Raw genomic sequence first — 11,933 nt, 5'->3', positions numbered from 1 at the left:
GGCGCTCGGCGGCACCTGGGCAGCGCGGGGCTCCTGGCCGGCCTCCCGGCGGGCAGCGCTGGGGCCGCCGGCAGCGGGCACGGGCAGGGCGAGCGCTCCCCCCGCGCCCGTCTCTCCTGTCCCTCTGGGCCGGACACCCGCTGCCCCTTCCCTTGAGCTGCCGCCGCGCAGCCCCCCGGCGGGGCTGGGGGCCTGGACCTGCGCCCCGAGCACGGGCGGGACCGGGATGCTCCCTCGGGTGCGCGGAGCCGGCGCGGCCCGAGCGCCCGCAGCGCAGGCGCCGTCCTCGCCCCGGGGAGAAGCGGCCGCAGGGACGCGGCTCCAGGGGCATGGGACGCGGCTGCCGGGACGCTCCGTGCCCGGCTCCGGTGCGCGCCCCGTGTTCGGGCAGGTTGGCGGGAGCTCCTGCGCGCGGGGCCGGAGGGCAGCGCGGGGCGCTGTGCCGTGCCGCATGCAGCCGCCGCCACACACCTTTGATGTTTTATGCAAATCCTGAGCTCCCCGAGCCTGGGAATTTTCTGACTTCCCTCTCATCTTTACCCTCATCTTTAAGTTCCTCCCACTTAAGGATGGAACAGAAAGTTAATAAAAAGAACCTAATTCACAAAGTCTTGCAAGTTTTCAAAGCATCCCCCTGGGCACAGGGAGTGAGTGAAGTCACTGAGCGGCCCGGCAGGGCAGGAGGAGGGCGGCCCCTCAGCCTGACAGCTCCACGGCAGCTCCAGCTATCCCCCCGATGGGCAGGTGGGTCAGTGAGTCCCTGGTGCTGCTGGGTCTGTGTCCCGCTGTGCAGCACGAGAGCGGCTCCATAGGGAGCGCAGCCCGGGAGGGCGCCCGCGGAGGCAGCCCTGCCCCACGTGCCCCTCTCCAGGAGGCTCAGGGACAAGGCCCTCCTGTGCTTGAGGGGCTGGGACGCAGGACGCAGCGGGCGCAGGGGCTGAGAGAGGCTTTGGGGCTGGGCTGCACGAGGCAGCCTGCGGTCCCCAGCTCCCCGCTCGCACTTCACGCCATCTGTGCGTGTGTAAATGTACATTGCAGCAGCATAAACGGGCAGAAATCAATGTTAATGTCCCTGGCAATTAGGTGATGTCTTAATTATCCAGCTCTGTCTGATCCGCGGTGGAGTGTGCGGCTCCCGAGCAGGCTCCGGCGCCGCGGTGAGCAGGGGCTGGGCGTAGCTGGGCTGGATGCCGGCGCCAGCGGCTCCCGCGCGCCCGGGCAGGGGAAGCGGCTGCGACTGCTCTGTGCTGCCGGCTCCGTGGCCAAGCTGGGCCTTTGGGGACATAAAAGCATCCAGCGCGGAGGCCAACGGGTGCTCATGACACAGGACATGTGCCGGCCGCTGGTGCAGGGGCTGCGGGCTCGCAGAGGGGCTTGCGCAGGACAGGCCCCAGAGCAGCCTGAGGTGCTGGGAATGTCTGCCCAGAACACTGGCACGGGTGCTCCTTAGTTCCAGAATTTTTACAGAAGGGGGATAGAAGCTGGATGTTTTCCAGTTTCACATGATGCAAACCCTAAGTAAAAGTCATCAGATGCTCCTCATCAAAGCTCCATTCTTCAGGTCAAGGAAAATGATTAGAAAGTTATTTCCAGACCTAGTAGTAGGGTGAATGAGGTCATTTGTTACCCACCGTCAGTGCTCTTGAGGACACACGTCCCCAGCGTGCCCTCATAGCTGCTCACTGCTGGTTTCATCATCAGTGTGACCAAGAGAGGCAAAATCTTTGCACCAAGTCAGGATTTTCACATGTAAACAGCTTTCCTTAGCCCAGAAGCTGTAAAAGCCGCTAAGTTAGGACAGCTCGTGAGCAGAGTTGTGCAGGGCAGCGATGGCTGCTGCTGGGTGGTGGGTTCACCCCGTAACCAAACAGGGCTGTGCAACCCGTGGCTGCCCGTTTGTCCCTCCCCTCCTGCCCAGCTCAGGAGGGCAGGTCCCTTTTGGCAAGGAGGCACCAGGAGCCCCTCTCCGGGGGATCTTGGGCTGCAGGAATGCACAACTGCTCCTCATTCCTGTCGCTGAGCACTAAAGCAGGTGGTGCCCGTGCAGCCCTGGCTCGCCAAGCAAGCCCCGGGCAAGGAGGCCGAGTGCCTGCACTCTCCAAGGGCTTCCCGCTGGGCTGGGCTCTGCCCCGAGGACGCAGCGCCCGGTGTCCCCGCTCTGCGCGCTCAGCCCTGTGGGCAGCCTCGCAAAGGGCCTCCCGCCCGGAGCTGTGCGTGCCCATACCAGGCGCTGGGCAGCCGCCGGTGCCAGCGTGTGGGGCTGTGCCCGAGAACGCAGCAGCCGGGCGCAGAGGCCCCCAGGGTGGCCGGCACAGCTGGGGCGGCGTGGGACGCGCACAGGGCACTGCACTCCTGCCTGAGCCGCCCTCAGCCAGGAGACGGTGCCCGTGGAGCAGCCAGGACACAGCCGCAGGGAGGTCAGAAGCCACCCGGGAGCTGAGCAGAGGCGGCAGGCATGCGGGCGCAGGAGCAGGGCCCTCTGTGCCGAGCCTGTTCCCGGTGTGACAGCTCGCTGCACGGTGCACAAGCTACCTGAGTGCAGCGGCGGGCTGCCAACAACCTCCCCGGGGCCCCGCTGCTGGCTGCAGACCCAGAAAAGCCAGGTGCAGCACCAGAAGCACCATGGAGAGGAGCTCGAGCTCGCCGTGAGCCGCGGCACTGCCCTGGGAGCCGCAGCTCCCGGGCAAAGCTAGCAAGGAGCCGGCCCCGCCGGCTGGGGAAGCGAGAAGCTGGGAAGGCGTAATTAAAGTGCACCCTCAAGGGTCTAGAAATAGAAGAGGAAGGGAGAGGAAGAAAAAGAAATTACATGTTTAAATGTGATGAATCATCTGCCAAACACAACCCCCAGTTTGGAAGGCCCCAGGGCTGGTGCCTGTTGGCCAGGCACGAGTGCTCCGGCTCCCAGCCTGCCTCCCGCCTCGGCCCATCGTTGTTACGGGGAATCAGAGCGAATCCCTACGCGCTGGGAGGCTCGAGGTCCCCGGTGCACCCTGCTCTCATCCCCGGGGCTCCCCTGGGGACACCTCGGTCCCCACTGCTCCCCCGGCCTCAGTCCTTCCCTCACCTCCCGCCGCTCACTGCAGCTCATTTTGCAGGAGAGCCGAGAGACACAGCAGGGAGCCGCCATGTAGTCGGAACAAGCCCTTGGAATGAGCAGTTTGAAGCCGGGAGCCTTTGCAGGGCTCTAGAGACGAGGCGGGGAGGCTGCTCTCGCTCCTTCCGTCTCGGCAGCAGGCGGCTGGGCTCTCCGCCGTGGCCCACTTCCATATTTTTATACTCCACATTTACATTGGCCGATAAGGCAGCCCTTGCAGGGTTGCACGGGCTTCCCGCTGTGCTCGGTTCGGGGCGCATTCGCAGCGAAGCGCTCCGGCTGCTCCTTCCAGTCTCCGTGTGGATCCTGGCCCATCCCATCCCACCGCCCCCTCCAACACACGGGCACTTGGACTTGCTGGCTGGCGCTCTGCCCTGGGCCGGCTTTGGGGGGCCCAGGGCACCCCTCGGGATGCGCAGCGCCCACCGCCCGCAAGTGCTGGCCCTGCCAGCAGGACGGGGAGGGAGCCGGGACGGCCGGGAGCATCCCCAGCCGTTCATGGGCTCCCTGCAAGCCCAGGAGTCAAACGTCATGTGCCCCAGCCAGAAAAGCTGCCTTTTCCAGCTCACTCTGAAGGAATATGATTTTTTAATTCCTTTTTTTATAATCTCACTGAAGCAGAATCAAGAGGAGATTCACGTGCTCACGACGGACATCCCCAAAACGCACTACATCCATTAGCTCCTATCCGCACTCTCCTAGGGAGAGCTTCCTGCCACATTCAATGCTCCGCAGGAGCTCGATGCCTCGAGCACCTTGTACAAGCTGCATTTTCTTGGCACATACCCTGCTGAGAGCCCAGCCCCATTTCTACTGCAGTGGATTTTGATTTTTGCCCAGCTTTCCCTCCCTTTTCCGGCTGATCCGAGTTGACACCTGACACTGCAATTCCCATCGATTGCTCCCATCACTGTCACGGCCGATTTTCTCTCCCCAGCAGCCAGAGCCTGAACCCCAGGGAAGCAGCAGGGCATCGCAGCAGAGCTCTGACCTGTTGCTGTGGCAGAGACTTGCTCCCCAACTGATCACGCTGAGTCCTCACCAGGCACCTGGAACCGCCGTCGCTGCACAGCTCGGCCCGCCAGGCTGATGGGATGGAAGGAGATAGGAAGCAAAGGCCAGAGGTTCCTTGAGCAGGGAGTGGGCAGGGCTGCGCTCAGCTGCCCCAGGAGCCAGCCCCTGCACCCACAGCAAGTCCTACCCTGCGCAGCACGGCCTGCGGCTCTCCGGCGCTGCTCAGCACGGCTCCCCACACAGCACGCAGACATGGTAGTCACCAGGAGCACCTGCACACTGGCATAGGGGCTTTTCCTCTGGAGCTGAATTGGGTTCGTTCCTAAGTTCTGTTCCCTGCAGCTTCTCCATGGGCAGGGAATTGGCTCCTCCCAAAGTCCTTCCTTGCCTAAATGCTCATCTGTTGGGCTCTCAGCAGGGTCAGTGCTTTGGGTCATCGTGGGCACGCCAAGGGAAACACCCTGCCATGTAGGTGGTGTGATCTGCTCTTAATTCCCTTTTCCATGGAGCTTGGCGCCCCATCCCTTCACCCATGTGTCCATCATGGGGCTGTCATGGCCTGCTGACAGAGGGAATGAGCTGAGGTGCTTGGTGGAGACATTGCACACGCGCAAGACATACACGTGTGCACATTAGCAGGAGGCCGGTGCTTCCCCAGCACCTCCCGCCTTGGTGCTTAAGGTTCTGGGTGCTCTGCGAGGCTTGTGGCTGATGAGCCACCCTCTCGGTGCCGTTGCAGGGCGGTGAGTGTCCCCGCGGGTGGCGCGGGCGAGAATGACGGAGGCAGCCGGGAGGCGGAAGCATGAGGCGGCAGGACGGCTCGGGCTCTGAGGGGCCCCGGCGGATGCTCGCGTGGCCGCTGGCGCTGCTGGCGCTGAGCGCGTGCGGCGGGCGCGGGGCGGGTGGCCCGGCGCCCCAGCAGCATGCGGCACCCCTCGACTGGCTCCTCACCGACCGCGGCCCCTTCCACCGAGCCCAGGACTACGTGGACTTCATGGAGCGCTACCGGCAGGGCTTCACCACCAGGTACCGCATCTACAGGTGAGTGGCAGCGCGGGGGCCGGCCCTTGCGCAGGGGCGGGAGGGCGCTGGGAGGGTGCAGGAGCTGGTGTGGCGGTGCCCGGCTCGGAGCGGAGCTCCTGCTTCCCCACATGGGCGAGCAGGGCAGGAGGGGATGCAGAGCCCAAGTCACCGGTGCACAGCGCGGTTGGGGATGGTGGTTTGGAGAGCTGGGGCTGTGCAGGAGGCGGCCTGGGGGGGCCAGAGAGCCCGCAGGAGGCCGGGCAGAGCCGCCTGCCACCCTGTGCCCGTCGCCACGCGGCTCCTGCGCCCTTCGCAGCACGGTGCAGCTCCTGCGCTGGGGCTCCCGCGGCCGCTGGTGACGCTGCTGGGACGGACAGGATTCCCTGGGGCCGCAGCCGGCTCGCTGGCACGCGCGTCTCCTCCGGGGTGGATAATCAGCGGCAGGCTGTTGTGCCGCCAGCGCGGGGTGCCGAGCCGCGCGCCCCTCGCCGCACACGCCAGTCACAGCAAGCAGCCTGCAGAGCTGGGAGAGGTGGCGTGGGGACCCCGGGGGCTGGTGTCACACGGGGCCCTCCTGGGCACCCTGAATATGCAAGAGAACAAGTCACCCTAGGAGGCACCTGGCACCCTGCAAGTGGTGGCTTGAGTTTCCTGCTTCCCTCCTCCTCTCTCCCAATCAGCCCTAATTAAACTGTCTGAAAGCCACAGCCTGATTTTAATTAGAGCAAAATGGTGACGATTAGGCAGAAATTGGCCGATCATTGTTTACAGCCCCGTTGGAGACGGCAGCAGGGGCTGGCGGGCTGCCTCCGGGTTGGGGGCGCCGGCGCGGCCCCCGCCGGGGCTAACGGGATGTAGGGATGCGGCCGCCGAGCGCCCACGCGTCCTCCCATCCCGTGGCAAGCGGGACGCGCGCTCGCCGGGGAGGGCAGCCCCGCGCCGCGGTGGCAGCGCGTGGCACAGCTCACCCCGGCATCTCCGGCCTTGCACCCAACGCTATCAACGTCTAAATGCAGTGAACACTCAGCTGTTGGATTTTTACCCAGATCCATACGGATGTGCTGTACGAGAGGGGAATCAAAGATGGATAAGGCTCGTGCAGGCATGTGCGTGTGTGATGGAGCCGGGCCCAATGGTGATGAATGCCAAGTGGAGGTGGCCGACTCGTCAATGCTAATGGACACCTCCAATGCTTGTAGCTCATTATTACCACTGATGGCTTAGGGAGGGCCTCAGGTTTTCATCCGGGCTCCATCTCTAGCTGGCAGCATTGGCACATGTGATCCCAAGGCCAGAGAGAGCAGGACGCCCAGGTCCTTCGGCCACAGCCCTGACCCAGCAATGCTGCACTGAGGAGCTGGAGTAGGGGCAGGTCCTTCAGCTCCAGCTCCACCAAGGAGAGAGGGAGGCTGGGAGGGTCTGTTTGGAAGCTTTTCCAACTATTAATCCTCTGTAGCATCGCAAGTACTTGCTTTGCCCTGCGAAATCCAGTTCATCCTCTCTGAGCTTCTCTCACATCCCTCAGGCCTCCAAAGGTGGTCCTGGGGTTGCACCTACCCGAGCACCCCCTGTCCGAGGGAAGTCCTGCCAGGCAATTTTCTGGTTTCCTGGCTCCCGCGGCTCAGTGCTGCTCTCCTCGGCTTCTGTCTGCAGAGAATTTGCTCGCTGGAAGGTGAATAACCTGGCCCTGGAGCGGAAAGACTTCTTCAGCTTGCCGCTGCCCCTGGCTCCCGAGTTCGTCCGCAACATCCGCCTGCTGGGACGCAGGCCCAGCCTGCAGCAGATCACCGACAACCTCATCAAGAAGTATGGGACGCACTTCCTGCTGGCCGCCACGCTGGGAGGTGAGCGCCGCCCTCACCCGGGCCGCAAGCGCCGCTCGCTCCCCTTCCAACCACGCGGATGGTTTGGGAAGTAAACGCTATAGATGGAGCAGTAGGGCCAAGGGAGGGGAGAAAAGAAACCAGTTGCTCCTGACGCTCGTGGCGTGTCCCTGCAGGAGAGGAGTCGCTGACCATTTTTGTGGACAAACGCAAGCTGAGCCGGCGAGCGGAGCCCGCGAGCGCTGCCGCAGGGGCCGGCAACGGCTCCACCGTCTCGCTGGAGACCCTGCACCAGCTGGCGGCCTCCTACTTCATCGACCGCGAGAGCACCCTGCGCCGGCTCCACCACATCCAGATCGCCACAGCGGCCATCAAGGCAGGCGAGGGCTGTGCGGCGAGGCCGCGCGCGGTTGTAAAGCTGGGCTGGGGTCTGCGTGGCTGCAGGCAATGACCCCGCTGCAGCCCCGGCACGGGGTAGCACAGCCCGCATCCCACAGCCACAGCCCCGCTCTCCGTCCCCGTGGGTGGCCCCGGGGCTGCGCGGGGAGCCCGGGGCCAGCAGCCCAGCAGGGTTAGCGCATTCGCGTTAATTCTGGGAAATTGGGCGCGTTAATGAAGCCACATTTTTCAGCGGGCTGGAGGCAGGGCTGCGGGCTGTCAACAGGCCAATTAGCAGGCAATTAGGTCTCTCGCAGCTGCCGCGGCGGCATCCCCAAGCCTGGGTGGCCTGGCCAGCTCCCTTGAGAGCTGCTCGGAGCTGCTCTGCACACGCCGGTGGCCCCCAGCGTTTAGCTGAGATGTCCCGTGCATCCCGTGTCCGTACGTCCCTGCCCAGCCCCTGAGGGCCTCTGCTCCTGCCCTCCCAGGTGACGGAAACGCGGACGGGGCCGCTCGGCTGCAGCAACTACGACAACCTGGACTCGGTCAGCTCCGTCCTGGTGCAGAGCCCCGAGAACAAAGTGCAGCTCCTGGGTAAGGGCTGGCTGGCCGCGCGGCACCGCGGGAGGGAAGGGGCCGCGCTTGGAGAAAGCACATGATCCCCCTGCAAATACTTATGGGGGCCTTTAGGAACACAGAAATCTTGGGAAACCAAGACCCGTTGGGCCTGCGAGGTGAAGCTGCAGAGATGGTTTGGTGCCATGGGACCCCTATGGCCCCAGTGCCCGGGGTGGCGGAGATGGAGCGCCCGACTCGAGCCCATGGATGGACAGGCTGCTGGCGAGCGCGGGGCACCAGCCACGGCGCGGGGAGGCAGGGCTGCGTGGGGACAGCGCCGCTGCGGCCACGCCGCTGTATGCCACCGTGGCGTGCGAGCGGGCACGATGGGCACGCTGCACTTCAGCTGCTGCTTTTTAATTGAGAGCCTGGGGAGAGAGGGGGAAGCAAAGCCGGGCAGGAAGAGCCTGCTGCTCCTCCGCCAAGCGGTGGCGAGATCAATGGGGAGCGCGGACACGCGGCTCGGCGGCCGCCTGCCGTGCCTGGGGTGCAGCCCTGCCCAGCCGGCAGGCGCTGTCGGCCCCGGCACCGGCAGGGCCCTGCGGACCCGGCGCGCACCGAGCCCGCGGGGCCCCTCTCGCCGCAGGGCTGCAGACGGTGCTGCCGCGGCACCTGCGTGAGCGCTTCGTGGCGGCCGCCCTCAGCTACGTCGCGTGCAGCTCCGCCGGGGAGCTGCTGTGCCGGAGCAACGACTGCTGCTGCCAATGCCGCCCGGCCTTCCCCCAGTGCAACTGCCCCGAGGCCGACATCCAGGCCATGGAGGGCAGCCTGGCCCAGCTGCAGCGCGCCTGGGAGAGCCACCACGCACAGTTTGAGGAGTCAGGTGAGCGCAGCACCGCCCGGCACCGGCACCGGGCCTGGCCACGTGCTGGGCTGTCACACTGAGGGCCAGAAGTGATCACCGCGAGGAAGAGCACATGGCGGCAGTTGCAGTGCTGCCTTTGCTGCCGCCTCCCCAGCTCTGCTAACTGCACTGCCATCCAGAGGGACCTGGACAGGCTGGAGAGTTGGGCAGAGAGGAACCTCATGAGGTTCAACAAGGACAAGGGCAGGGTCCTGCACCTGGGCAGGAATAACCCCAGGCACCAGCACAGATTAGGGGTCGACCTGCTGGAGAGCAGCTCCACGGAGAGGGACCTGGGAGTCCTGGTTGACACCAAGTTCACCATGAGTGAGCAGTGTGCCCTCGTGGCCAAGAAGGCCAATGGGATCCTGGCCTGCATCAGGAGGAGTGTTGCCAGCAGGTCAAGGGAGGTGATTCTGCCAATCTACTCAGCTCTGGTGAGGCCGCACCTGGAGTACCGGGTGCAGTTCTGGGCTCCCCAGGACAAGAGGGACGTGGAGCTTCTGGAGAGGGTCCAGAGAAGGGCAACCAGGATGATTAAGGGAATGGAACATCTCTCGTACGAGGAGAGGCTGAGTGAGTTGGATCTGTTCAGCTTGGAGAAGAGAGGGCTGAGAGGGGATCTGATGTATAAGGTGCCAGAGCCCTGGCACAGGCTGCCCAGGGAGGTTGTGGAGTCTCCTTCTCTGGAGGTCTTCAAAACCCACCTGGATGCCACCCTGTGCCACAAGCTGTAGGTGTGCATGCTGGAGCAGGAAGGTTGGACTAGATGATCTCTAGAGGTCCCTTCCAACCTTAATTATCCTGTGATTCTAACACAGCCCCTCTCCCCACAGAGGAATTCCAGGCCCTGGTGAAGAGACTCCCGGGGGACCGTTTCCTGAACAGGACGGCCATCTCCCACTACTGGGCCATGGACTTGGATGTCCAGCATCGCTACCAGCAGCTGGGCACCAGCTTGAAGCTGCTCTCCAGGAAAAGCCACCGAATCATCCGGCGGCTCTTCAACCTCAGCAAACGCTGCCGCAGGCAACCTCGCTTCAGACTGCCAAAGGAGAGGTAGGACATCTCCTTCCTGGCCTCGTTGCCTTGGCCCTGTCCCCAGGCTGGGGCCATAGGCCAAATCCCCAAGCAGAGCTCAGACCCATTGCCCATCTCCCTGTGCGTAGGGCCTAGAGGGACCCCCGCCATGACTGTGGGAAGCCTGGCGGTGAGAAGTCAGTGGAGGCAACTTTGGCCTGGGAATGTTGTCCTGGTAGATTGGGTTAAGGCCTGGATGTGGAAAAATGGGATCAGCACAAGAGGGAGTCACCAGAAGTGCAGCATGGTCCCAGAAAAACACACACAAGGTCTTCCCTAGAGAAAGACTCTCACCCACAAATGTCCCCCATAAGCATCCCGCCTCCCTTGCTTCCTTCTCCTCCACTAGGTCTCTTCCGTACTGGTGGAGCCGTGCTCAGTCACTCCTGTACTGCAGCGAGAGCACCGTGCCTGGCACGTTCCTGGAGGAAAGCCGCAGCTGCACCTGCCCCCCTGACCAAGCCTCCTGCCAGGGGCCCATCCCATGTGCCTTGGGCGACGGGCCAGCCTGCGCCAGCTGTGCCGAGGACAACAGCACCCGCTGTGGGGACTGCAACCACGGCTACGTGCTCACCCAGGGCTTCTGCCGGCCCGAGGTGGCCGACTCTCTGGAACACTACCTGGGCCTTGAGACGGACCTGCAGGACTTGGAGCTCAAGTACCTTCTCCAGAAGTGGGACAGCCGCATCGAGGTGCACTCCATCTTCATCAGCAATGACATGCGCTTGGGGAGCTGGTTTGACCCCTCCTGGAGGAAGCGCATGCTGTTGACCTTGAAGAGCAACAAGTACAAGCCTGGGCTAGTTCACGTGATGTTGGCCCTCTCGCTGCAGATCTGCCTCACCAAGAACAGCACCCTGGAGCCTGTAATGGCCATCTATGTCAACCCCTTTGGGGGAAGCCACTCAGAGAGCTGGTTCATGCCCATCAACGAGGGCAGCTTCCCAGACTGGGAAAGGACTAACGTAGATGCCTCTGCCCAGTGCCAGAACTGGACGCTCACTTTAGGGAACAAGTGGAAAGCCTTCTTTGAAACAGTCCACGTCTACTTGCGAAGCCGCATCAAGTCCTTGGATGACAGCTCCAATGAGACAATCTACTATGAACCCTTGGAGATGTCAGATCCTTCCAAGAACCTGGGGTACATGAAAATCAACAGCTTGCAAGTCTTTGGCTACAGCCTGCCCTTTGAACCAGACGCTATTCGCGACCTGATCCTTCAGCTGGACTACCCCTACACACAGGGCTCCCAGGACTCGGCCATGCTGCAGCTTTTGGAGATCAGGGACCGGGTGAACAGGCTGTCTCCCCCTGGCAAAACCCGCCTTGACCTCTTCACGTGCTTGCTCCGCCACAGGCTCAAGCTGGCCAACAACGAGGTGGCAAGGATCCAGTCCTCCCTGAGGGCCTTCAACGCCAAGCTGCCCAACGCAGTAGAGCAGGAGACCAGCAAGCTGTGCAGCTAACAGCCAGGCCTGTGCAGATCTCTGAGCAAGGGGGCCAGGGGAAAGGGACTGTAGTAATAATAATAATAATACCCACCCTTAAAAAAATTAAAGCAAGGCCTTACCTTGGTGCCAACTGTGTGCTTCCATGGTGGCCCCAGCGACTGGCCAAAGAGATGGCAGGGCTTGTGCTGATGGAGGAAGCCCACAGGAGTACCCAGGGTGGCACGTGCAGCTTGCATTGCCGGCAAGCATGGGGATGCTGCCAGTAAGCCCAGCCTGAGGGCCCTGGTTTTAATGTGCTGCTGTGGTGCTGGGGAGAATGCACAGCCACCGCGGGCTTGCAGGGGGAGCAGTGGGGCAGGAGGCAGCCCCAGGCAGGCAGGAGCAAGACCTGAGACAGCCTTGGCTCCATGCACCAAGGGCCCCTGCACCCCATGGCGTGGAGAAAGCAGCAGCATCTCCTCAGCACCCTCACTTTTGTATTCTCTTGAAGAGAGGTTTCTATCACTGCCTTTGCTTTGCCTCCCCACGCTCCTTCTAGGGTGGTGTCATTGCAACAGGCTGGTGGCATGGGGCTGGGGACCTCCTGGAGGCCTCTTCCTGGCAAGGTG

The 11,933-nt window shown here is 63.3% G+C and overlaps 1 protein-coding gene across 1 annotated transcript; it reads left to right on the top strand.

Moving 5' to 3' along the window:
* The first annotated feature begins 4,910 nt into the window (after positions 1-4,910).
* On the top strand, positions 4,911-11,484 carry BRINP2 (BMP/retinoic acid inducible neural specific 2). Its single transcript, XM_026039847.1, has 7 exons — positions 4,911-5,149; positions 6,785-6,975; positions 7,131-7,330; positions 7,821-7,926; positions 8,537-8,773; positions 9,631-9,853; positions 10,224-11,484. Exons 1-7 carry the CDS (start codon positions 4,911-4,913, stop codon positions 11,338-11,340), a joined length of 2,313 nt encoding a protein of 770 aa, XP_025895632.1. The 3' UTR covers positions 11,341-11,484.
* The last annotated feature ends 449 nt before the right edge of the window (positions 11,485-11,933 follow it).

This window comes from Nothoprocta perdicaria, unplaced genomic scaffold (assembly GCF_003342845.1).
Source record: "Nothoprocta perdicaria isolate Ctin4 unplaced genomic scaffold, notPer1 scaffold_243, whole genome shotgun sequence".
Taxonomy (NCBI): domain Eukaryota; kingdom Metazoa; phylum Chordata; class Aves; order Tinamiformes; family Tinamidae; genus Nothoprocta; species Nothoprocta perdicaria.
The sequence above is the reverse complement of the archived record's forward strand: the minus strand, read 5'-3'. Positions and strand labels throughout refer to the sequence as shown.